Source organism: Lampetra fluviatilis, chromosome 3 (genome assembly GCF_964198595.1).
Source record: "Lampetra fluviatilis chromosome 3, kcLamFluv1.1, whole genome shotgun sequence".
NCBI classification, from domain to species: Eukaryota; Metazoa; Chordata; class Hyperoartia; order Petromyzontiformes; family Petromyzontidae; genus Lampetra; species Lampetra fluviatilis.
Genome location: NC_136277.1, coordinates 19,376,830 through 19,403,965, shown reverse-complemented (window position 1 = coordinate 19,403,965; position 27,136 = coordinate 19,376,830). Strand labels below are relative to the sequence as shown.

The following is a 27,136-nucleotide window of genomic DNA, read 5'->3' as shown; positions in this document are numbered from 1 at the left end:
AATCTCTCACGATCCTGTGATGCCGCAATCCATTCCGTTGCTGCACGTGAACTTATTTCATCACTCCATATCTGTGGTTGATGTGCTGCTGTTGGGCGTTCTCTCCAATGGCTGCCATTACATTACCAGTGTTGTTCGTCAGCTATAATCCCTTGTCTTATTTTATTTTACTCAACAACTTCCCTTTACATGTAACATACATTTACGTGTTAACATAAATATAACGCTCTTTGTTTTTTTCGGTAAAGTCACGTAGGTAAAACAATAAATAAAATAAAATAAATGAAAACAACTAAATTAAATCACGACGTTTCGGAGGCAGGTCATGATTTTATTCAGTTGTTTTCATTTATTTTATTGTATTTATTGTTTTACCTACGTGATTTTACCGAAAAAACCAAAGAGTATGAATCCTTGCAGTCACGAAAGTTTCAAATCTAGAATAAATATAATGCTCACACTTTCGTTGTATATGAATAGGGGTGCGGCTTGCACACATGTTACAGACTGGGGTATCCTTTCCGCTAGATTGGAAAACTTTTCTCAATGCATGTACAGTACTTGGAAAGGGCATTTCCTGCACTTTCAAGTTCCTTGAGGCATCCAAAACATTTGTGTTGGTAGCACATGTGCATACGCCCCTATAAGTCAATTGTAAATCCTGATTAAATACTGCTCCTCTCTTAGCCCTGTCTAGTCTGAGCAAAGTCATGCCCACTTCATAACGGAGCTGAGATCTATGTACTGCTATTCCTGGAATTGTATGTCTCACCATCCATCCGACAAGGATTCTTCTCATGTTTTAAAAAACCTACACAAATCCTAAACCAATTGTATCATATATTTAAATAAAAATGTTGTGCCAGATTGTCTACAAAATACAAAAAAGAGTATTTATATATGTTTTAAATATCATGACACAGCATACTAGCATGATTTGTGTGTGTGTGTGGGAGTTTATTATAATCAATTGCAACTGCAAATTGTTGAAGCTATCATTCTACCACTCTTTTACTATTGTTTTGCTGCTTAAAGAGCAGCTACTAATTAATCACTAAAAAGACTGAACCAGCTTTATATATTGGGCCCTGTTCATAAAATTCGTATTGCTAAATCTGCGCTATACTTAGCTTATTCATTGACCCCATTGTCAAACCCAAGAAACCTATGACGTCCATCGAATTGCCTTTAACTGTCCCAAGAACAAGATTTGGAATAGGTGGCAGCATTTGCCGTTACAGCACCAACGTTTTGGAACAACCTTGTTTCCTCCCTTAACATCATAAATATTCTTTCAAAAATATTCTGAAGCAGATTAGTGCTGGATACAACCACATTTGTAAATGTGATTTGTAACTTTCATCCTTACCCATGTATCAAGAGTAAAATTTTAACGTGGAATTTTATTGAGGGACTGTAGTGTTTTGGTGTGGTCTGGGACTGTTTTTGTTTTGCTGTCTTGCCCAAGATTGCATTTGGTGTTGAACAATCGGCAGGAATTGATGAGCTTATGCAATCTGGACTTATTTTGTACGAGCGAGAAGTACCCGGTGTTGCCCGGGAGAAAAATATATTTCAAAACTTATCTTAAAAACATAACATATACATACACAAGTACTAAGCTATTGTTTGTCTGTTCATGTGTCCATCACCAAAATTATAATAGTCTTGAAGAAGTCAGGAATCCAAAAATAATAGAAAGTGGCGGGTAAATAGTTGATCTAAAAGATTTCCTAAAATTGTCGACCTCCCTCCCTCCTAAACATTTTTTCTACCCCCCCCCCCCCCTATAGGCATATATGTACTGGCTGTAGTAGTAGTTATACTAACTCTATAGCAGTGTGTACTGGTTGTAGTAGAAGCTATACTAACTCTATAATAATAAACTTTGGTTGTTTTGGTGAAGTCACGTAGATAGAATAATAATAAAAAAGTGAGAAAAATAGGAATAAAATAAAATTAATAAAACAAATAACAATTAAAGTAGACTGTAGCCTGGTTTTTAATCAGAGTCAGTGCAATGGCAGTTTATAATGTAAACTCTATCAATGGTTATTAAGAACCAAGAATAAGTTTACATTATATACTGTTTGTACACTCACTCATTTTAATAACTATTTCTATAGCCTACATTATAGACTGCCAATACGCTCACCAAGCTTAAAACCAGGCTACAGTCTACATTATAGACTGCCAGTACACTCACCGAGGTTAAGAACCAGGCTACAGTCTATATTATAGACTGGCAGTACACTCACTCAGCTGAATAAACATTGCTACAGTCTACATAATAGGCTGCCAGTACACTCACCCAGCTTGATGAACATTGCTACAGTCTAAATTATAGACTGGTAGTACACTCATCAAACTTAATAACCAGGCTGCAGTCTACATTACAGGACTGCCAGATTACTCATTCCGAATCAGAACCAGGCAACAGTCTACATTAGTGGTTTTAATTAATATTATTTTATTGTTATTTCGTATTCTAATTTTTCCATCTACGTGACTTTACGGAATGAACCAAAGAATATGAATTCCTGCAGTCACCAAAGTTTTAAGTCAAAATCTATAATAGTACTAGTCCCGTGCAGAGCCCCCGGCCTTGCCTAGATTGCCCAGCCGGCCGAGATGGCACCTTGGCAGGCTGGGGCTCAGCTGCTACCCACCCACGATCCCCCCGCCCGCTCTGCAGTAGTTACTACGGCCTATAGTAGTACCATCTACCGACTCTATAGTAGTAACTGCACACATTTGGGTGGCGAGGGGGGAGAAGAGGACATCACATTGTGAAGAATGAACCTCAGCGTTTTGTGCATTTATATTGCATTTTTAACGTAAAAGAAAATGTTTCCTCAACTCCACCGATCACGTGTGTGCGTTGCTATGTGCAAACACGGCTTTGTCGCGCATGCGCAAATGTGTGCATTGGCGTGCTGAGCAGCGTAAGGAAATAAATAATCATAAATAGCACTAAATTGTTAATTTAACTACTTTTAAGTTGACGGATGCAACAATGGAATAGCGCTGGCTCACCACTTGGCTTATGGCGTGGTACCTGGGTACTTTTTTTTACGTTTACCCCACGGTTTGCGAACCAAATCCTTCGCAAGTTTCGTACACATACAGACACACAGACAGACACACGCACAGACACAGACAGACAAAAAATGACGTTCATAGGTAAGATGCAGTTGACTTACTGAGCCTTCCTATGCTTTGCACTCTTATCGTTTTTTTGTATTTGTTGTTGTAATTTTCTGACCCACCCTATTTGATATCTGTGAAAGAGAGCTTAATAGTTCATCGAATTCTTCCAGGATAAATTAAGATTCTGAATCAAAGCATGTGAATGTAATCGCACGTGTTACAGTGTGCCTAACAGGTGCCCAATGTGCGTATCTGTGTAAATATTTTTTTTTAGTTGAATCCTTTTATAACAAAAGTTCCCTACATCAGCTGTCTTACTCGCTATATCTTTTACACATTGGCTAAACATTGCAATGCGCTGCACGTTCTACCATTAACATTCATATTAGAATACATTACTGTACAATTCACCTCTTTATAGTACATGGTACATTGTGGTCCATATATTTGCAGCACATGCAAACTGCAGCCATTCTCCGTACTGTGAGTTAGATTATGATTCAATTGCCATGTAATTTCACATTCTCAGTGTACTCTATCTTGTCAGAACATATCCACTCAAAGTGCAATATCTGCCTGACTTGCATTCCAACCTTCATAGGTCATCCTGACCCAAAACAACTGCAATCTTTGCATTGGGACAATGTCTAGCTTGTCTTCAATGTTTGGAGCTGTTTTCAATTATGCAAACAACATGGCTTAAAATAGGCTGTTTATTTTTGGCCTAGTGCATACTTGCTTTCAGAACTAAATTGCAGTGAATGGCTGTGTGACTTATAAAGTTAAAAATAGCTGTCTAATGAGTAAGAGTTATTTTTGAATAATACATTTGAATGACATACACGAAGAGACATACATTTAATAATAATTATTTTTTTACTTAAAGTTTTTGTGACTGCAGAAATGCTTATTCTTTGGGTCTTTCGGTAAAGTCACATAGATAGGTTCAAAGAAAATTACAAAAAACTACAACGTTTCGATCGTAACACAAGCAGCCGTCATCAGGAAAAGGGGGTTAGCCTCTAAAGGCAAGCTCTTTATAAACGTTTGAAATGGGCATACCCCAAGTGTCATCAGCATGGGCGGGCAGCTAATGTTAATGTAAGTGATGGTACTCGTAGAGGGCAACAATTAATTGGTGGAAGCCCACCACCAGTCCCATCACTGCCCACTACTACCATCACCACTGGCAGTACCATCGTGGCCCTCTACGAGTACCATCATCTCAAGCAGCAACCTCCACCGTCAACAGTGTGAGTGTGTAAAGCGAGGTGCAATGATTACTTGGCAGCCCTTTAATTGGTGGAAACCCACCACCAGCTCCGTCGTTGCCCTCTACGAGTAACATCACTTACATTAACATTAGCTGCCCCGCTCATGCTGATGACACTTGGGCTACACCCATTTCAAACCTTAAAAAAAATGTGCCTTTAGAGGCTAACCCCAAGTTCCTGATGACGGCCGCTTGTGTTGCGATTGAAACGTCGTAGTTTTTTGTTATTTTCTTTGAACCTATCTACGTGACTTTACCAAAAAACCCAAATAAGAATAATTATTTTTTCAACAATTATATTGTGCAGTTTGGCGGTATTTCAATATATTACTAGCTGAAGTTAAAGGTATGTCTTTTAAACTCACGCTTTCTGTGCAGAGTTTGTATGTTGTCCCCCTGTTCTGCTTGGGTTTACACTGGTATTGGCCGAATGTGCCAATACTTAAAAAAATATGCACATTACTCAATTTGGGATTACACATCGCAACACTGCCCTCCTACTGCAGAAACTTGGCAGGACCTTTCTGAAAATTGTCTTGAGACTCAGTGAGGGGTAAACGAGTACAATAACAAAGTAATAACATTCACGTGTGCTTTGTATAACATAATTTAGGGTCAGTTTGACATTTCATGATCATATTATTGCACATATCACCGTAACGTCGACAGTGTCTTGGGATGCAGTTAGATTTAGACCCTAAATAACTGCAAATTGTATTGTAACGTTTGACCCTCACTTTCCTCTACAGAGGTGGGAAAACTCATATCAACAATGCTTAAGTTAGGATAACACGTATGTATTAAATGCATTTAATAATATTACTCAGGGTGTATTGTTTAACTTTAAAGGGACCTAATACACATTGTGTTCAACGACCACTTAAATCGGATTCCGAGATGACCTTATCTTTTTTCACATATGATCGCTTGGCAGAAACATGTAATCACGATAAACTATTGTATTATTGTGTATATAGTATGCCATACAATATTTTTTTGACTTAGCATACAACGGCAGCTAAATAACCACTTTGTGAATGGAATTGTGACCTTTAATCCTAAAAATTGAGCAACCTGGGGGGATAATTTAATCCCGACTAAGACAGAGAAAAAGTGTTCACTTCAGGAATGTAATGGTTTATTGATTCAGAAATTATACTCGAATTTTATGCTAATGCTACAAACAGTTATTCATACGTGTTGCACAAATAATATATTTTAATTTTTATACCACTATAGATCCCACTCAGTATAACATTGAATATGAAAAATGTTTCCACCACTATATATCTTATAGATTTGCACGACTGTTTATTATATAGACACCACTATAAATAATTTTTATTCACACCACTGTGCATTTTATAGATAATTATCACAGTATAGATGCATCTCCACATTTGAGTCCATAAATGCACTCCACCACAGATTATATCTCTGCATTCTCAAGAGCAAAAAACAAGTGATCTGTTAATTTATTTCATAACCGGAATTGGGACGTAACATTGTGGAGGGATGAACTCCCTTACTTCCATATTGTAGTATGTATGAATAATACATTACATTTCAAAGGATATGACAGATTTATGTAAAAAATATGTATTTTTAAAAAGTTGACTCATCTCTAATATATTGATCAGGTTGATGACTGGGAAACATTCTGATCCATGTGCTGTCAGTCCAACCACCTCATCTGAACCTAATTTGTCACAAAAACTATGTTGAATCCGATTATAATCTAAACTGACAGTGCCCGAAACGTATTTCTCGTAGATAAAAAAACAAGCTTGGTGAAGAAACAACTTGTTTGTCTGACAATTTTCTTCAGAATGATGGCAAAAACAATGCTAAACTTTACAATTATTTGAGCATTTACTCAACAAAATGTTGGTGGGAACTGCCTTTTTTGGTCACAAATTAGTAGGTGTTTGATACTGCCTGAGGTTAAGCCACCACCTGTATGCCATACAATATTGTTTTGACTTAGCATACAACGGCAGCTAAATAACCACTTTGTGAATGGAATTGTGACCTTTAATCCTAAAAATTGAGCAACCTGGGGGGATAATTTAATCCTGACTAAGACAGAGAAAAAGTGTTCACTTCAGGAATGTAATGGTTTATTGATTCAGAAATTATACTCGAATTTTATGCTAATGCTACAAACAGTTATTCATACGTGTTGCACAAATAATATATTTTAATTTTTATACCACTATAGATCCCACTCAGTATAACATTGAATATGAAAAATGTTTCCACCACTATATATCTTATAGATTTGCACGACTGTTTATTATATAGACACCACTATAAATAATTTTTATTCACACCACTGTGCATTTTATAGATAATTATCACAGTATAGATGCATCTCCACATTTGAGTCCATAAATGCACTCCACCACAGATTCTATCTCTGCATTCTCAAGAGCAAAAAACAAGTGATCTGTTAATTTATTTCATAACCGGAATTGGGACGTAACATTGTGGAGGGATGAACTCCCTTACTTCCATATTGTAGTATGTATGAATAATACATTACATTTCAAAGGATATGACAGATTTATGTAAAAAATATGTATTTTTAAAAAGTTGACTCATCTCTAATATATTGATCAGGTTGATGACTGGGAAACATTCTGATCCATGTGCTGTCAGTCCAACCACCTCATCTGAACCTAATTTGTCACAAAAACTATGTTGAATCCGATTATAATCTAAACTGACAGTGCCCGAAACGTATTTCTCGTAGATAAAAAAACAAGCTTGGTGAAGAAACAACTTGTTTGTCTGACAATTTTCTTCAGAATGATGGCAAAAACAATGCTAAACTTTACAATTATTTGAGCATTTACTCAACAAAATGTTGGTGGGAACTGCCTTTTTTGGTCACAAATTAGTAGGTGTTTGATACTGCCTGAGGTTAAGCCACCACCTGTATCTATCTTTATTTGTCCTAATTGAACATTTTGGTAGGTGCCAGAAGATACTCGTCTCATGCTCGCTTGCATGTATTTATTTGTGTGTTTAATGAAGAAGTTCATATTGTTAGTCTCTTGTGTTTCTGTTGCTGCATTACATTATAGGCCATAGGGTTTCTGCTTAGAAAGTGCAGAATTACCCCACGTGTTATGCATAAATGTTAATTCTATATGGCTATAGAACACATTCCTTGCTTGACTGTGTGTACGTGTTGCTCTGAATGTCCAACTGTTCATCCAATGGCAATGGAGCACTGGTAAAACGACTGCATATATAGAGTGGATTTTCAATAAACAACATAAGAGTGCCTTATTGTTGATTTGACAAAGAGGCACTCAAAAAGGCACCTGCACACGCACGGCAGCGTGAAGGATGCCACTGACCGCATCTCACGTGCACACATGCTGAGCAAGGCGAGGGGTACAGCTTGCGGCTAATGGTGAACAGCAGGGGTGGCTCTCTTACCCTGCTGATATGGAAATGCATGTCAAAAGCCTATATGTGGTGTTTCCTTTTTTTCCGATCTGTTTTTAGACAGACTGCAAATGTGTTCGAGCCATTCTAGCCAACCACAACATACCTTTTCAAAACGTGTATATATTGTAGGCTAGGATAGGTGTGAGTCCTTACTTTTTTCACCTTCGCTTACCTACACGACTGGCACATAGAGCTTACCCAAATTCGATACTGCCGTAAAAAACGAAGCATTGCCTGGTAGGATGGGGATGGTTTAGTTACATTTGTATGTTTTTGGGTGATTTTGTTTACCTTGCTTGTACTTTGCACAACTTCTATGTTTTTGTGTTGATTTATCTTGTAACCTTTTTACCCACCCCTACCGGACATCTGTGCAAAAGAGCTGTATGGCTCATATAATTCTTCCAGTATAAATACATCTTCTGATTTGAAACCAAAACGTGTATTTAATTAATGGTAAATAATAAAATTGGGTAATATGCGCAATAAAAAGAAAAGTATAAGAATAAATATTTTCAATTTCTATATATATGTAATGGTTTCGCTTCAAACCAGCATTGACGTTAGGTGCTACCATTCACTCCGATGTAAATAATAAAAACAGTTTAACCGAATCGTGACTCATGGGAAGTTATTTAATCATCCTGCGTATGAATTTGAGCCAAAAAAAACCTGTGCGACGGTAATATTGGTATGAAAAGATGCTGATGGTGATTCTGTCCTCGTGTTCAAGGTGTGCGTGGTCCGAGTTCACAACTTGATTTGAAGATGTGCTTTGTGTTGGGCAGTTCCGTGGCAGAGCAGCTGAAGCGTGGAGAGACGGTGCAGGCCGAGGCCTTTGACAGCGTCACCATTTACTTCAGTGACATCGTGGGGTTCACGTCTTTATCAGCTGAAAGCACTCCCATGCAGGTTAGTGCTGGGGGCGAAATCTGGACCTGTCAAACGTGCGGAGTCTATGGGGTGACCTGAAATGTATTAGATTGGCGCACAGTACATCAATAGCATTGTGTGCTTAGCAGCCGGTGTGTTAATTTACGACAACTGCGCATCAACATTCATGGGAAGTACCTTTTTATAAGATCTTTACAAAACACTACAATGCTGATTTATAGACTGGCAAAATGTAATAACTTCTTAAGAACCTGTAGAACGGATATGGACACGCACATCGAGAGGACTTAAAAGGCAGCTGATAACTGGGAGTTTTATAAGAATGAAAAGGGTGTTCATGAGGCTAGAGTTATGAGAATAGATGCGATGGGGAAACATACAATGTGCACTATCACGTAGGTTAGAGAGAATGTATTGGATAGAGAGAGACAGCCAAAAGCCTGGGTATGTAGTGAAGTGGGAGTCGGCCATACAGTTTAGTCAGAGGGACGGAGTTCCAGAGGTAGCAGGGCCAGCAGATGAAAATATTATCTCATTAAGCAGAGGTTCTTTTGCGAGTTTTCGATAAAAGACCTTAGCTTCTGTAGCAGATGGCATGAGGAGAAGAGAAGAGTGAAATGGGATGGAAGAGGTAGGCAAGGGTAGGTCCATCCATGGAGAAACATAAAGAAGGGTTAAAACGGTGAATGTGTAGTTGAGCTAGTACTGCTGGATTGGGAGCCACTGTAGAAATGTTAGGAATGTATTTAGGCATAGAATGAGCAGAATAAAAGTTTTGTTTGGAAAAGTGGAAATATATACATTTTCACAGATTTTTGTTTTTCTCTGAAAGCAATGCTAGAGATTCAGCAAAAGTTTTCTGATTATGGGAGTCCGATGATAATATTTTCGAGATTATAGTGAAGCTGCAATCATGCAAGTGAGTGCGATGAACATTACCAGTGGCATTTATAAATGCCTTTATGTAGGAGACCAACAAATTGGGAATCAATGCAGTGGATCAAGGATGAAAGATTATGTTTTTGTTTGAGACAATAGCAATGGCGTAACTGGAGGTGGACTGACAGCAAGGTAAGGTGGGAGAGGTGGTGAGGCAGGAAAAGGGCAGGCAACACAAGAAGGATAATCATGGACTGAAATGTCAATAATGGTTTTCTAAACCTTGTCAGAGAAATAACAGGTAAATAGCTGGTGATTGACAGGGTAATTGAGAAAGTAGGGTTCTGGGGATGCAGAATTGAGCTTGTGCACATAATACTTGTCAGCCGTGGTGATGCATGGGGAGTGTTCCATGAAGAGGGAAGAGAAAAACGTATGATACATTCAAAGACTCGATGCTTTCCTCATAATTTCAAAACAATTGAATCAAACATGTTGGACCATTGAACACTAAAAGTTAATTGCCTAAAAATATATAAAATGTATCATTTGCATGATGTAACTTAATCTGTCCTCATATGAACTTAAAATGTTTTTATATATAGTCTGCTATTATCCCAATACATCTCTAAATAGTATTTGTTTGGAGTCGACTGTCACAAATATATTTATAATGAATTTCATTGATTAAAATGAAATCTATTTCTTGTAAGGAATTACATTTGTTTGCAAGTCCAAAAGCTAACATAGCGTTTAATCAACCATAAATTAACACAGACAATTAGTACATAAATATAACACGATCAAATTTCCAATCGCAATCTGCACACCCTCCCTACTTGAGTTATATGACTTCTGAAATCCAATCCCGATTGACTAATTGGGATCAGATTTTTATGATTATATTTATTACACATTGTACTGCAATACTGTATTACCGTAAGTGTTAAGGAATTCGCTATTCATTTTAAAGATGTTATTTTTATATTCATGATAATGCATCAAACTGTGCGTGTAAGAATCTATAATTTCCTATTCATATATACAGTATTGTACGTGAGCGGTTCCTTGGTTCGTGGAAATTATGTCGCTACTGTAAACTGTATATGCGCTGAAGAGGGAAAACTATATTTGATTCATGAGTAGAATCAGGGAACAGATATGTGACAATAAAGTGAATCATGGAGGGAAAATCAAGACCAGGGAAATATTTAGCCACAAACAATTAATTGCGATAAGTGCTGATGCTCACAACACATGCATCGATTCATAAGAAATTACTTCTGTTTTTTACTTGTTTATAGTTTTTTTTAATTACTATAGATTTTCATCGTTATCAATCATCACTATCAGCCATGGGGAATCTACTGGTAGATGAAGGCCTCGCCAAGCAGCTACCACCTCTCAGGGTCCTGCAACGTATACTCTACCAATCACCTATTCTTGGTTCTTTCGGTAAAGTCACGTAGAAGGGAAATAATAAAATTATAAAAATAAAACAATGCAATTCTCACGACGTTTCGATTGCAACACAAGCAATCATCATCAGGTGTGGAAACCACAGCAATAAAAGTAAAAAAGTGGCGTTAAAAAAAAAAAGATTATTGCTGTGGTTTTCACACCTGATGATGATTGCTTGTGTTGCAATCGAAACGTCGTGAGAATTGTATTGTTTTATTCTCATTATTTTCTTATTTCCCTTCTACGTGACTTTACCGAAAGAACCAAGAATATGAATCCCTGCAGTCATGAAAGCTTTAGTTCGATACCAATCACCTGTACACAAACTGACCGAGCGATTATTTGCACCCCATGCTCCTTCACCTACCCACCCAATGCCGTGGCTGGTAGAGGTGTAATAATGTTCCAGGAGACTTTGACACCGGGGTTGGAGGCACACGTATTTATTCCGTGTCGGTACAGTACAGCACTGACATACAACATTGGAGGGGGTATCGGCCCCCTCACCCGTCTAACTGGGGATACACTCTCTAGTTACACCTAGCCTACCTCTGGGTCCTCCACTAATGGGCTAGAGGAGGCTAGCTAGCCCGACACTGGTAAGTCGGGCTTACGGTACCCGGAGTCCCAGACCAGCTCTGACAAGAGCACCGGCTCTGGCTCTCGGGACCATGCCACTGGCTCGATCCTGTGCGGCCCTGATAAGGGCGGCGATCCAGGGGAGTCCAGGGCTCTATCTATGATAATCTTCCGTCTTCACTGGTTTAGCTTAACATCCCTACCTGAGCCCTCCGGCTCATCCCCTTTTATACCAAACCCCCTGCTCCGAGTCAGCCCCCCAGGCTGCCCGATGCGGACGTCGCTGGGAGCACCTGCCCGTGCACCGACATAGCCACGCCCACTGTGTTTCTTTCCTATCTGATTCCATTGTATACAGCCCCTCCGTAACACCCCTACAGAGGCATAGATTTTGGCAGTGAGGGGGGGAGTGGGGGTTGAACAACTTCACCACGCTGTTCAGATCAGATTGGTGAAGGGAAAATATTCCGTTGCGCCCTTTGCCGAGTACCTGATTGGTACAGGCGCCTCTGTCCAGCAGAGCTCGTCAGGTCTCCAAGGCAATCAACTCTCTTCACCGCAGCACGAGTGCTCTGTTGAAGTGGCAATATATCCACAAGGCAAAATTATCCTATAGAATCAAAACAACTGTGATATATAATCCAGAGTGCTGTACATCTACAGCTTGTATAGCTTATAACTCGTTATGCACTGGTGTGGTGCATTCTGTGTAATTGGTGAATAAACAGATCCGTCACCATTCTGTATTTCCACGCAAAATAATGTTGTCTAGTCTATTGGCCTCTGGGTCAGTAGACGAAATTAATAATTTTCAATTCATTTTCATTTATTTGGTATAGCCTTGTGAGCCATTCGGCTCTTGAATCGGGTGCAACCGCAACAAACAAAAAACAAAAACATGAACAAGAAAACATCTTAAAATGACTATGCGGAAACAGAAAAATCCAGGAAAAAACAGCAAAAATCTTCCAGAAAAAGCACCGTACACCAACACTGTGCAAAAATCCCAGTGGTATGCAAGTCAAACAACAACAACCACCACAAGACAACTTAGATTAAAGCCATCAGTTTAACTCCGTACTCCAACAAACAAACAGCAGCATTTGTTTCAGTAAAAAAAGTGCTCTTACTAATCACGTCTGGTAAACTAGCCTTACTCTCTGGTTCTTTCGGTAAAGTCACATCGATAGATCTACGTAAAGTCACGTAGATAGATCTACGTAGATAGATCTACGTGACTTTACCGATAGAACCAGAGAGTATGGATTCCTGCAGTCACGAAACCTTCAAATCAAGACTAAACTAGCCTTATTTATTTAACAAGTCTGACTGCAGATGAAAACCAGAAGTGCAAAACCAGTGCCAGGGTGTCCTTGCTCATACAAATGGCGTCTGGTTTGCATACCAAATGTAGAATTGTTAACACTGGCTCTACAATGGAGATGAACACCACTTCACACTTGTTGGAACTTGCAGACACATTGACTGTCAAAATGTTCACGAAGGAGATTAATCCCTGACTAGTTTCACCCATGTTTGAACCTATATCTCGTCTTGATGCAATCATCAAGAGGGTGGTCCTTGCACAAGTGTAGAGCTGGGCAGTTGGTTGCTTAAGTCGATTAATCAACAAACTATTGCAATCAACTACATATTTTATATGGTAGATTACTCATGCGCCTTTAAAATTGGTAGCCAACCTTCCACATCCTACCTCCTGAAGGTGGTAAACCCCCACGAAAACCACACCCAGTATGACACAGCTGATGATCCTGATGATATCGTACCTCCACCCATCACCTCCCATTTAGCGGCACACGTGGGAAATGTAGGCGAGGATTTTTTTTCCCAACAATTTTTGTGTGTTGTCGATTAGTTCAGTAATCGAACCAATAATTGATAGAGCAATTGGTTACTTAATTAATTGGATAGTCCAGCTTTAACCAGGTGCCTGCCCTCATGACTTTCTGTGGGTTGGCAGTATGACAGACTGACAAAGAAACCTCTGTAATACATCAATTGACAATAACCTTAGCAGGCTCTTCGTTAAGTAACCACTTCTTTTAGTAACTAATGAGTTACTGTGTATGTTATAAGCTCTGATGTGGTTTTTTTGTTCATTTCTATAGAGCAGTTTGTTGTCCTTCCCCTACACCTCCGATTAGCACGGTTGGCCGCATACGGTGCGAACGAAGTTCAACATACATACCTCAGCCTGGTTGCACAGTATTTGTCTTGCTTTATTTATCAAGCTTCCACAGTTGGAATACACTATTAAGCAAAGTTATACTGTCTCAGAAATTGTGATGGTAAACATTTAAGGGAACTGCACTCTCGAGCAGAGAGCTACCCCTTTCATCGGCTTAACGAAGGATTAGCTTCCATCTTAAGAGTGCTTTGCTCAAAAACGCTTCTCAACAATATTTTGGTTGGCATATACCACTTTCCTGTAACGAAGCTAAATCACACAACCATGAGTTAAACGGTACGTTTTTGTTTAGCCAGTCATGTTCAATGGCATTTTTGTTCATGCCTTGTTAGTGAAAATAACAAAATACAAGGAATAATTTAAAATTCATGCAATGTGTGACACATCACTGTTATCGTTTTATTTCACATTAAAAAAAAATATTTCTACCATACTGCGTCTCAAAAAAGCTACAGTGAAACCCATTTTTGTTATATTCATATTGCTCATACATTTTAAGCCTTTAGATTGAGATACGTTTTGGTGAGCAACCAAGCACTCTGAGCCTGTCCACGACACAGCATGGCACTGTAGCGACATGCGTAAGTCAAGTGACTCTGTCCTTTGCTGTCGGCTTCAATTGCCCGCGTTTTTAATACATCAATTCTGCCACTTTCTCATATTTGTTGATACATTTAGAGTTTGTATGCATCACAGGAAGAGCATGCTAATGGAAAATGAGGGAAACTGACAAGTCCCCTGCTCCATGGTGCACCCCCTGTAAATGGGCTGTCAGTAGCAACGGCAACCCTTCCTTTGATGCGTCGTCTTTGCTAGTATATCATCTCTCTAAAAGTCATTCACAATTAACATAAATTCCTAAAAAATATATCAAGCGTACACTGTGTGCGTGGAGATTAATGTTCCTCACGTGATTGTGGCGTCGTATTTTATAATGTGATATACGACCACAATATATCATCATATGGCCGGGTGGTGTTGCAGTTGTAGCCCCAGACTAACAATTAGAAAGTCAAATCCCTGTTGGCAGTCAACTTAGTCCATTATTTATCAAGTGTAGATACAAATGCTTGCCACTTCATGGGAAGTCAACAGTAGTTGTAATTTGGATAGCCTGGCACCTGCCACGGCAATGTGGAATTTTCACCTCGAGCTAAGGGCAGTCAACATAGGCAAGTGCTGCTACACCGCTTGCTTGAGTAGGAAGGCACTTGAATTATAGCATTATATCACGCAGATATATTTATTCTCCCTCCCCCTAATAATCACGTAATAATTGAAGCTAATGCTGTTGGTGCTCCCGCAGCTCATCATCGTTGCTTTCATATTGCTGGATCCCAAACCCACCGTTGTTGCAAATTCAACAACCCTCCCCCAAGCACTACTCTAGAAACAAACCACCACCTGGCTTTCGTCTTCCCTTTGAGTTGCTAACCCGTGAGTGTCCAAGCTAATGTTGTCTAAGTAGCCTACCTTCCTCAATCCAGCACACGTGCTCCGCCCATATAAACATATATACCTGATTATTTCTACAATATAGTACTTTCCTGCCGTGTTTAATCCTTTAAAATTCCAAGATGTTCATTCTCTATTGCCATGGTAATCCATTAAACACTTGCGCACGTCTCTATTAAACTTACGGAGGAGTCCTTTTTTGTTTGTGTATTACGTTTTTTATCCAGCAATACCGATATTTCTACTCTCTTAAACACCCACATTTTACATCAACGATAATCACTCTTTAAAACGTATTTATTTTTGTTTATAAAATACAATTCCACCATGTAAATGCTATTTCTCTTATACTCCTTCTGGCCGTGGCACATGCCTATAATCCAGCACTGTGGAGGTGAGGGTTAGTGGCTCAGAATTGTTGAAAAACACCCTTCCCGTGGGAATCGAGGTGCCATACCCTGGCTTGGCAGGAGAAGGCTCTACAGCAAATGTGGACTCCACCTGTGCTGTCTGCATGGGATAAAGTGTTGCCCCCTCACATTTCAGTTTCCTCTCATATATAAACATTCATTCGTTGGCCAATGCCATTTTAATATATAGAGGATCACAGAGCTCGGGGATTAATTTAGCCTTAGCTCACTGCTTGGCTCCCTTTCCTGCTTGTCCTATGGTTCCTCGTTGCTCTGAGTCATTCTCTCTCTTTGAGAATGAACGAATACTGTGCACGTTACAATATTCAATTATGATCAATCCACAATATGACTTACTACTTTAAAATGTTAACTTCCTGATGGCACACGTGATAAAGTTGTATGAACGAAATCTGTAACCACCTCTGATTAGCACGGTTGGCTACGTACGGTGCGAAAGAAGTTCAACATACATACAACCACTGCCAGTAACCTACTTTTTTAAAATGAAACTAGTATTTGGTGATGCAGCGTTGGTGGTGGTGCGTAAGCGGTGGTGCTTTACGCACCACCGCCAACGTCGTTCGTGACCAGGCAGCCGTCACCTGCCTTGGTCACGCTGTGCAGTGTTCCCCGAATGTTAGTGAAATTAGGAACGATGGTCACCACCTTATGTATTGTGTTCAGGTTGGTTGTTATGCGTTAATAAATTGTGTTGCTTCCAAGTTGAGTGTGCGCCTAAATCGAACCCACTACAAAAATAATAAAAATAAAATCAACCAAAAACTATGACGTTTCGATCACAACACAAGCGATCGTCATCAGGAGGAAAGAGGGGGACAGCTGCTGCTGAATGCAGACTGTTTTATAGGTTTAATAGAATGGTGTAGTCATAGGGTCACCCATTTTAAACCTATAAAATAGTCTGCATTCAGCAGCTTTCTCCCTCTTTCCTCCTGATGACGATCGAAACGTCTTAGTTTTTTGTTTATTTTATATTTATTATTTATATTAATTTGTACCTATCTACGTCACTTTACCGAAAGACTCAAAGACCTTTGATTATCTTAATGCATAATAAAGGTTTTTGGGTTATATCGCGTAAGTATAAATGTGCCATACCCCTCCACCATCCGACACAGCCAGGAAGGTTTGTCACGTAAACAACGCGCCAATCAGTTACTAATTCAGTCCACTTTTGTGTTGGAGTGTAAAACCACAACATTTACAATCTGAATACGACGTTTCTCTGGTAATTACATCCACCATCATCGGGCGATTTGCCAGAATAGTGAAGCCATCCACCAGCTTTCGGTCTTAAATGGAGCATTCAAATTGTAAATGTTGTGGTTTTACTCTCCAACACACCGGTGGGCTGAAGTAGTAAATAATTGGCACATTTTTACATGACAAAGGGTACGACACATTTATACTTACGCGATCTACCTCAAAAACCTTTATTATGAATAATATTGGTCGCGAAAGCCTACGTGTTAAACTATCATAATGCATTTCCCCCAGTAACTGTCTTTACTAATACTTTCTACGGTTGCTGTAAAATAAACAACAACCAGCATTTTAATAGCAAAGTATTGCTTTTAACCAAATCATGTGTAAGTGACTGCAATAAACATATCCATTAAAAGGTACTGATATTGCTTTCTACACAACAATAACAATATATTTATCTTAATTCACGTAAAAATGCTGCTGTTTAGTGTCATCACTGTCTGTGCGAAAGGAAACACTACTGCATTACCTCTTTTCAATTGAGTAATGAGTGTCTTGTATGCCTGTGTACAATGGGTTGGAAGCATATTTTATTTTCTGTCGTTATTGGTCACTAAATTAGTTCTCTTTTGCAGGTGGTCACTCTGCTGAATGATCTATACACATGCTTTGATGCCATCATCGATAACTTTGATGTATACAAGGTAAATGCTGTGTAAACCATGACTGATGCACACAGAACCAAATACTTTGTACACACAGGATTGCATACATACACACACATTCCCTCGCACCTCCAATTAGCATGGTTGGTTACTTAAGGTGCTATAGAAGTTCAATATACATACCTTTTGGCATTCTCTGGTCTGCCACTGGTGAGACAAGGCCATAAAGAACGTTGTCTCCGGTGTAAGCCAATCACTTTCAAAGTCAATGCATTTCTAATTATCAGCATTTTTTTGTTTGCATGTTTGCCTTTATTCCTTGCAAAATTTATCAATTTGGTGTATGAACATCTTAAAACCTGTTTCATTGCCAGAAAGGCTAAAACCTCTTCTAATTTTTCATCCATATGTAGCGAGTTCAACTGAGTCGCAGACGTACTCTTGGAGACAATACATTTATTTAACACCAACACACGGGGTAACTTCCCCTTCACAGAATAACAACCTATGGTGGTGACCACCAGGCTAACTACACTAATTACTACGTAACTAGCTACTACGAATCGGGACCACAACTCGGGTCCAGGTACACGTGTTGGAGACTCGGAGAATGTAGACGAAGGTTTCTTCAGGATCAACAACAACGCCGGTCCCTCTGGGGGACCCGGCTTATATTCTCTGCAGTGTGGCTGGATCCACCCTTGGCCATGACCACCTTCCAGAATCCTCGAGCTGGATCTGGACCCGGACCACGTGACCACCCGTAGCCCCCACTTGCGGCCTCTTTGTCGACTTAACTGGTCACGTGTCATCTTGGGTCAACCAGAGTGCCATGGCCTTTAGTAACCTCCTTCTTACAGCCGGCACTCCCACACCCTATCCTGTAGGGCTGGCACTGCATGCCAAGCGTGGTGCTACCTAGTGCTGTCCACCAGTGCTCACTGAGCCCCTCTAGGGCCAGTACTACACCCACATCATAGTGGTGTCCGCGATGTCGTTACATCTTACGCCGTGCCTCTCCAGGGCCGGCACTGTACAGTGACATCCCGCGATGTCACTACACATATATATGTAGTGATTCCAACTGAGTCGCAGACGTTATCCTGGGAGCAACACTATTTATTCACATAACAGTACGTAACATAACAGAACCTACGCTCGGGTCTCGAATGCCCATCTAACCACACTACGGCAGAACTAGACACGGTTCTCTATCCCGGTCCGGACCACAAGGTGGGTCCCGGACCGCGTGACTAGAAGCTTCTCCTTCCCGACGTGGATCTTCGAACATCAACACTTGAAGAACCCCGAGCTCCTCACAGAGCTCTCGTTATATGTTTCTGGGTTGGGGCTGGCTCCGCCCTCAGCCCCGCCCACCTTCTAGGCTTCTCGAGTTCCTTCTCGAATGTTCCCGAGAGCCCCTCAGAACCATGTGACCACCCCTCGGCCCCCGTCCACCGGTGGCTGCCTTCCAGTATCGTCCGGTCACGTGACAACAGGTCAGCCAGAGTGTCATGCCCCAGAGTAACCCTGGCTGGCGCTCCCTCTGGCTCCCTCACTGGGAGCCGGTGCCTCCGCGCGAACCAGCGCTCACCTAACCACCGCTAGAGTTGGTACTGCAGCCCGCAACCCGGGCTGCCCATGATCACAACGATATCGGCCGTAACTTCGCAAGCCCGGCACCATACAGTGACAAGTACAGTCACTACACATACATGGCATCCTCTATTTTTCAACCACATAAGAAACTATTCAGACTTAGGACTAAGCGACCGTACGTCATGGGCGTTCACATTGTATGTCGTAATAATAATACATTCATATTATAACATCATAACGTGATATTTTAAAAGTATTAAACATTAATGTTTTTCAATACAATACATGTATAATACCATTAATACAATAACAATAATTATAATAGTATATTGCAGTGACCATAAACATTGTTGTATAAATATTGGAATTTACTTTAAAAGCTCATATGATTGTTAAACAACAACAAAAATGTGATCATTACACTTAGCAGTAAAGCATTGGGGAAAGCAAAATAAAGATTTATAACATTGCCTTGCATATCCAGTACATGCTTTGGAAATGTTTTAGTGGAATTATATATATGTATAAAATATAATCAGAACTGAAATCACATTATTTAATAATCTCCCCACTAAATTTCATGCAACTGCATTTAATATAATATGGAAAGATTAAAACGAAAATTGCTAAATGCTTCAGTTGCCATTTCACAGCTTTCACACAGGACTCACACAGACTTCTACTGCATATGTGCCTTTCCTTCCAGTACCATAGCTTTGGCAAGATCAGCATATTGATGACTTCACCCTCTGCAAATCTCAGCACTTCATTTTTCATTGGATCCCAGTTTTGCCTCTCTTTCGAGAATGTTGACGACATTTAATTCACTTTAGTGACATGTTTGTGGCATCGTGTTTGTGGCATCTCCTGCAGGTGGAGACAATAGGAGATGCCTATATGGTGGTGTCGGGGCTGCCTGTGCGGAATGGGAAGCTCAACGCCAAAGAGATCGCCCGCATGTCCCTGGCACTTCTAGATGCCGTGAAAACATTTAAAATACGGCACAGACAAGAAGACAAGCTCAAACTGCGGATAGGCATTCACACAGGTAGACCACAAAGACGTTTTTCATTAAAATCGCAGTTCAATAATCGTATCAATCATAGGTTATGGCAATGGTTTTTAGTAGGATATAATTAGGCGGCCCACACAGCATCGGATAAATGGCTGTGATTACAACTCTTAAAAGTTACAATCTTGATTTGAAGTTTTCGTGACTGCAGTTCTTTCGGTAAAGTCACGTAGATAGAAAATTATTAATAGGTCACAACGTTTCGATCGCAACACAAGCGACCGTCTTCAGGTGAGAGAGAGAAAGCTACTGAAACAAGGTCTTATGTAGGCTTGAGATGGGTGCAGCCTCAGGGTAAGAGGGCGGGGCTAGAGATGGTCTGCTTGAGGTTGTGGAAGTGGCTATTGTATTGTGAGAGATTAGCATGTAAATGCACAAGCTTAGTATGCCTCAGCATCGGTGACTTGCCTAGTATGTCGCAGCATCCGTGAGAAGGACATCCAGCCCGTCAATACAAAGACATCCAACCTAATAATGCAACTCAGAGAGTCAGCTAAAATCGCAGGAAGGATGGAAACATCACAGTAGGTTAAGACTGTACCTGGTTAATCATGTCCTTCCAATGATTGCTAAATTTGTACCCATCTTTTTAGTTGAAGTTGTGTCTGTGTTTATATATGTGGATGGCTTCATGAACAAATCTATGATGATAGCCAGTGGGCTTGCAGAGTACCTTCGTATTGGCAAAATTTTGTGTTATTGCCCACAGCGTTAAAACAATGATCCGCAACAGCAGAGGTATTGGTTCTACCGTGCTTCAGATCTGCCTTGTGTTCGCGAACATGGTCCGAGACATGTCGTTTCGTTTCCCCAATTGTAGACACCAGGAAATTGCATGTCAGGAATCATATCCTTTACAGATGGGATCAAATCACGGATTTTGTGTACTGTGTTGAAACAAACCTGGATCTATCCATAATATGTATTTTTGTGTCGTTAAACATACTGAAGAGTACTGAGTTTTTTTTATTAATGACAAAAGTGACACTTTGCATCACTTGATTTGTTTGTGTATTGCTGGGACAATCATACGTTTTGCAGTGTTTAAATGACAGTATATTAATGTATGTGCATGGCATTATGTGTCCACCTGACGTTACGCATATCTTTACAGTACAATTAACATTTTATCACTTCTGCGGACAATTTACAGGGTGCAAATGTCTCCTCTGACAATGCCAAATAACATTTGGCTTCACAGACAATACATTACCTCAAAAATGAGCAGTGTAATGTTAGTCATGTCGTTGTGTTTTAGGTCCAGTTTGTGCCGGTGTCGTAGGACTCAAAATGCCGCGCTTCTGTTTGTTTGGTGACACCGTAAATACTGCTTCGCGCATGGAGTCCAATGGTGAAGGTATGTGATTGATACGCGCGGCTTGATTATCTGAAAGATGTTAAAATTACAACAATGTTGGTGTAAATGACCTGATAAAAGTTTACAGTGGCTTATTGACCACAACAAGATAGACTTCAGTTAAGTGTAGCAAATTTTTTGAAAATGTATCAAATAAAAACACCAGGTTAAGAGGTCAGGATTCCAATTTGATGTCGCTGTACTCATCCCCACTGAGGTATGTGAATTTCACATTTCCACGGTGGATAGTCCTATAGCTTGCTTCTCCTATTTGGCATACATGTGTTAGGCACAGACCCTGAGGTTGAAAGGGTGGTCTATTTACATTTCATGACGGTAAAGCAACAAGGCAGTTACCAGGTGTGATTGAAGTATGTGGCCTGACATACAAGTATTTTCTACAATAAAGGGTGAATGTTCACCTAAAATTATACTATTTATGAGAGAATTACAACATCGGATAGCAATAGATTAACTGTCATTTTAATGTGGTATAAAAATTACATTTTGTGAGAACTGAAAAATGTGGAATTCTGAGCTGAAAGCAGTCATAAAATATATTTAAAAGAAGGACATGACCCTGCCTGAAATCCATTACTGATATGGGACATGCATTATGTGAATCTGTTCCATCGTGTTCTATGGTTAAGAGAGGGGTACACAATGTTAGTGTTGAAAGAGGCTCGTTAAGATGATCGATCCACAGCCTGGGCATCTTCCAACTTGAGCAACTCAAATGTCAATACAGTTGATGATCCCCTTGCGAACAACTGTTTGACAATTGTAAAGATTTCTGAGAATCTTGACCTTTTATATGATACCATACAAGCTGCCAATTTGAGGATACACAAGGTGTCTGTAAGATGGGCGTTTAGAATGTAATCTGTCAACCATAAATGAACCAGTTTGGCATGGTTAGGCATTGCCTTTTCAGAGTGTAAGCCTCTGCTGTAAATGCATTGAACTCAACTTTGAGGGATGCGGTTTGAGTCAAACTATTTGCAACATGTTGGCATCATCACAGGGTAGTATTATACATACTTGCAAAATTGTGCAATGCAGTAAAAAAATAGGCGAGACAAGCTGGGACATTGCTCGTGAGAGTGAAGTCGTGTAATGTCAATGCATGGTTGAAGGGGTGAGATAGAGAGTTGTTCTGTGTGGAGATTAAAACCTTGGGACGTCAATGGATCAATTACATTGGATGTCAACGGGGACTATGTAGAAAAAAATGACAGTTTAATGAAGGTCAGTAATTGCTTTCAATCCCAGGCCATAGACTTTCCAATCCTCCAATTTAAATATCTTGCTCCCTCCCCTCACAATTACATCAGTAGTACATATAATGATGATACAAATCTGAAATTGAACTGCTACAGAGAGAAACCTCCAATCATTGTGAGATGTCCTTAAACCAAGTAATTAGCACATCCTAAGAATTGTCCGACTGTCCTATTCATCACATTAAGGGCGGTGACATGGGCTAGCGGTAGTGTGTCATTGCTTGTTGCAGAGGTTCATAGCTGAAATCAAGTGGCTGCCCTGATTATTACTGTGGGTGAAAAAACACATAATATGCAGTCTGATTCACAGTGCCGTCATTCGCACGAGTAGGCCATTGTGTTCTGGCATCAGGTTCATATTTGTCAAATTTGATAATTGCCAGGAAATTACTCAATTTGAATTATACATAGCAATCATTGCCCCTCACTGGAAGACGAATGCCCTAGGTCACTCTTGCAAATGAGGCTGTCCTGGTCTCTAGATTTCTCACCTGGTGAAGTCAAATGAACTTGAAACATTGATGGGGATGCTGCTAGCGTTTGTAAATAATAATCTCCACTCTTCTATTTTTCAGCTTTAAAAATTCACGTTTCACAAACTACAAAGGAAGTTTTGGATGAGTTTGGCTGTTTCAGGCTGGAGTTGCGCGGTGATGTGGAAATGAAGGTATATAAAGAACATTTTCTTTTGCAACTGCATTTATTTTGCACTTTGAAATTATATTTTACTGTTATTTACTGTTGCATATTTTAACAATCATTCCTTAAATATTCATACATGTGCATACATTCCAATCTTCCATGAGTAATATTATTTAAATATAGGGTCTCATGAATGTAATGTGATGGCTTTATACATATATATTCAAAATTAGCTCCAAATTGGTTAATTAATATAGTCTTGATTATCCCAATGCCATTCATAAGCTTGTAATGAAAACGACTTTTTATTTTTCACGTGCTTAACTACGTATAACAAATAAAATAGGTATTTTCGAATTGCTTGATTCATAATCTATCACAGCAATTAATTGACCGAAGGGCTGAATTTGTACATGTTAAAGGCAATTTAAAATCCATGAAGCAAAATTCATATTTATAGCTGTGTTCTGCCTGACTTTGTTTTGAAAAAAAAAATGTAGACTCATGTTTGTGCTTCCGTCATGTCCTTTGATGCCTATTATCCCTAAGATTGTACTGACCTACCGATTATTTGCAGAGTAATTCTTCCTGCGATCTCTTTTTAATGGATAATAGGAAGAATACAGAGGGACATTGTCATAACAATGGATAATGTGAAGATGTTATTAAATGGAGAGGAATTTTGTATAATAAAGTGTTGTATTAATTGCAGAACAGGTGAAGTATTACACTTTGCTCTCAATAAGGAAAGATGTGCGTCAGATGTGCATACAAATGATCATGTTGGGATAGGTGTTAGTGACAACCTAACCGTTATTTGGCTGTCATTGCAAAATACAATGTTTAGATACGTTCATAAAAGCTTCACGAAATGGGATGGAGCAGTGGTGCAGTGGTTAGCACACTGTACTATAAACGCAGTGACCTACATTTAATTACTGGCCAGAATAAACATCAGTGGGGAATAATATCTGAACTGGTCCTGGGCTCCACTTCAACTAAAACCTACACTAATCAGCGTGGTAATGCTCAGTCAAAAAATCACCATGACTGAGACAGCATGTGTAGGATTTAATCCAGCAGTGGATTGACAAATGGCTGTTTATTTTTTCTATCTCTGATAGGAGCTTTTTTTAAAAAAAAACAGAGCCTCCTGATCTTAACGAGCTGTTACCTGGTTGAGATGGAATCTTTATTTATCCATAGCTTTGTATAACTGCTATAGGGTCTCTCCCATATCATTACAGATAAGAGGAGCATCATTGTGCTGTATTTATGTTTGTAAATTATAACTGCTTATTGGAATTGTGTTGCCTGCTACACATTATTCACCACTTGGGAACGCTTTCCCTCTCTTCCTCGTAACTGTCGTTGTTTGCAGGGAAAGGGGAAAATGAGGACATATTGGCTTCTGGGAGAAATTGAGGAAAATCCAGAAGCGTAACAAATGATTCAACCAAGATGTAAATATTTTACTATATTTGATCACTTGAATTATTTTTGATTGTAACCTTCCTTGAAGAGCAGATGGAATTGTTTCTGTTTATTAGTACTGTATTTATTGCACTTTTGTATATGTAACGGGATATTTTCAAATCATTTGCATACCTACATTCACTATGGATGTTAGGAAGATACCATAATAAATAATACAATTAACCCTGAAAATGTAGCCTGGACTCAAATGGGATTGCATTCTATTGTTCATATTGTAAATAACACTTTAAACTATTTTGTTAAAATGTGAAACATTCTAAATGTGATATGTTTATTGAATTGATATTGACATGAACACCACAACAACATGGAACTTTGTAGCAATACTGTGTTTAGCAACACGTGATGAATATAAAAAACAAAATGTAACGAAAATACTTGGAATTTTAATACGATGGATTTTATATGATTTACAGTTTTATTTCACACACATTTAGTATTACAATTTTGTTTGGCGGGCATAAAATATGTGCAGTCTAAAGGTAAAAGGTATGTGAATTATTGTATCCTTGGTATATATTATACTGTATCCTGTAATAAAATGAATTTCGCTAGCGTCCACTTTTTTCTGGGTTAAATATTTAAAATTGCTTCATTAAAATGGTGTGTCCAGGCGCTCGCTGATTGGTTTGCTAAAAGTGGTGTTCTTGAGAAAGGGTTTCTCTCTTGACTTGATGTCTGTTACTCCCTAAAATATAATAAAATGCACATTATAAAGCATCCAAGTACTGTAAATAATAGAGAACATTAAAATATCTTTATTAAGCAGTGTTTCCTAACACATCTATAGTTGTTACATATGTAAGTGGTATTATAATATGGAATACTTTCTTGCAACTTTGAATTAAAATTGTGCATATTTTCTTATGGCTATAGTACAATAAACATCAAACAATATCAAGATAATCTTGCAGACAAACAATCATATATTTTTGGTGGAAGTAAAACCATTACGTGGGTAATTTCAGATATGCTGTAGAGATGTACTCCGTATGAATGCAGTTTATTTAGATTGTTATCATTACCAAAACATTACATATATGGCCAGGACAAACAATATTATGGAGATGATGCCAGCGAAAAATAATGGTTTTAATTAATGCGTTTATGTTAAATTAGTTTTTTGCCAATATTAGAAAATGTGTCTTATATTTCGCATCCTTTGCTATTTCCATTGAAAATTTGTGGTAACTGCCTTACTGCCAACACACGGATCAAACAGTTGGGAGTTTAGCCAATAAAACATGTTCAACCTTTATATATCTATTAAAAGTGTTTTTTTTTATATACGAGGTAAAGAAATACAAATTGAAATCACATTACTTACAAATGAAAATGCATATGCGATTGTGGGAAATGAGATGACCATGTATATAACAATAAAAACCCAATTCTGTAGAGGTGGAAGACGAGCCTTTGTGAGGATTCAAAATAAGACACTGGGGATATGAAGCGTTCTTGTCCTCATAAAATCAAGATGGAATTAAATGGTAGTACAATTTCCGATAAGCATGAAGGTGATACTGATGATGATGACGGTAACAATGTTACTGTGCATGATAGAAAACAATTGTACAAAACTCTTCCTCAACAAAATCTCTTGTCAGCCTTCCCCATCGTTTCCCAACCGCTCATCGACTAACCCTCCAGTAAAGCAGAGCGATGTAGTTACCTGTGAATTGCTCGTTCATGAAGTCACATTATTTGTATGAGATTGAAGTAATATGAAGTATAACTCGAAAAATGATTGTATCTTTACATGTATTGTTTATAATCGATGTTATATGTATGCTATTGCAAAGGTTCCAATTGCAACAATGTGCTGTGGTATTATCTATTATACAATAATATGAAACACGTTTCGAAAGCGTTCAATAACTTTGGGCGCCATGGAATGTATACTTTTTTCCAGTGACATTTGTTCTTCCATTCTTGATGGCATTAGTCTCTTATGCAGCAGTACAGATATTTAAAACAAAGGACAAAATGCATTGTCGGTTCATACATTGTATCTTCTGA

General features: G+C 39.0%; 1 protein-coding gene across 5 annotated transcripts in view; it reads left to right on the top strand.

The window, feature by feature from the left end:
* LOC144953895 (atrial natriuretic peptide receptor 1-like) overlaps window positions 1-27,135 on the top strand; it is a 102,085-nt gene extending 74,950 nt beyond the window's left edge. For 2 of the 5 annotated variants that reach the window (XM_078884545.1, XM_078884541.1), the window contains 6 exons: window positions 8,674-8,797; window positions 17,638-17,706; window positions 20,140-20,314; window positions 21,597-21,695; window positions 23,554-23,645; window positions 25,002-25,109. In XM_078884545.1, the coding sequence (XP_078740671.1) occupies window positions 8,674-8,797; window positions 17,638-17,706; window positions 20,140-20,314; window positions 21,597-21,695; window positions 23,554-23,645; window positions 25,002-25,064 (622 nt within the window). In that variant the 3' untranslated portion in view covers window positions 25,065-25,109. Of the gene's footprint in view, window positions 1-8,673; window positions 8,798-17,637; window positions 17,707-20,139; window positions 20,315-21,596; window positions 21,696-23,553; window positions 23,903-25,001; window positions 25,110-26,516 lie in introns of those variants that run through there. The other 3 variants (XM_078884543.1, XM_078884544.1, XM_078884540.1) reach the window with 3 other exon arrangements.
* The last annotated feature ends 1 nt before the right edge of the window (window position 27,136 follows it).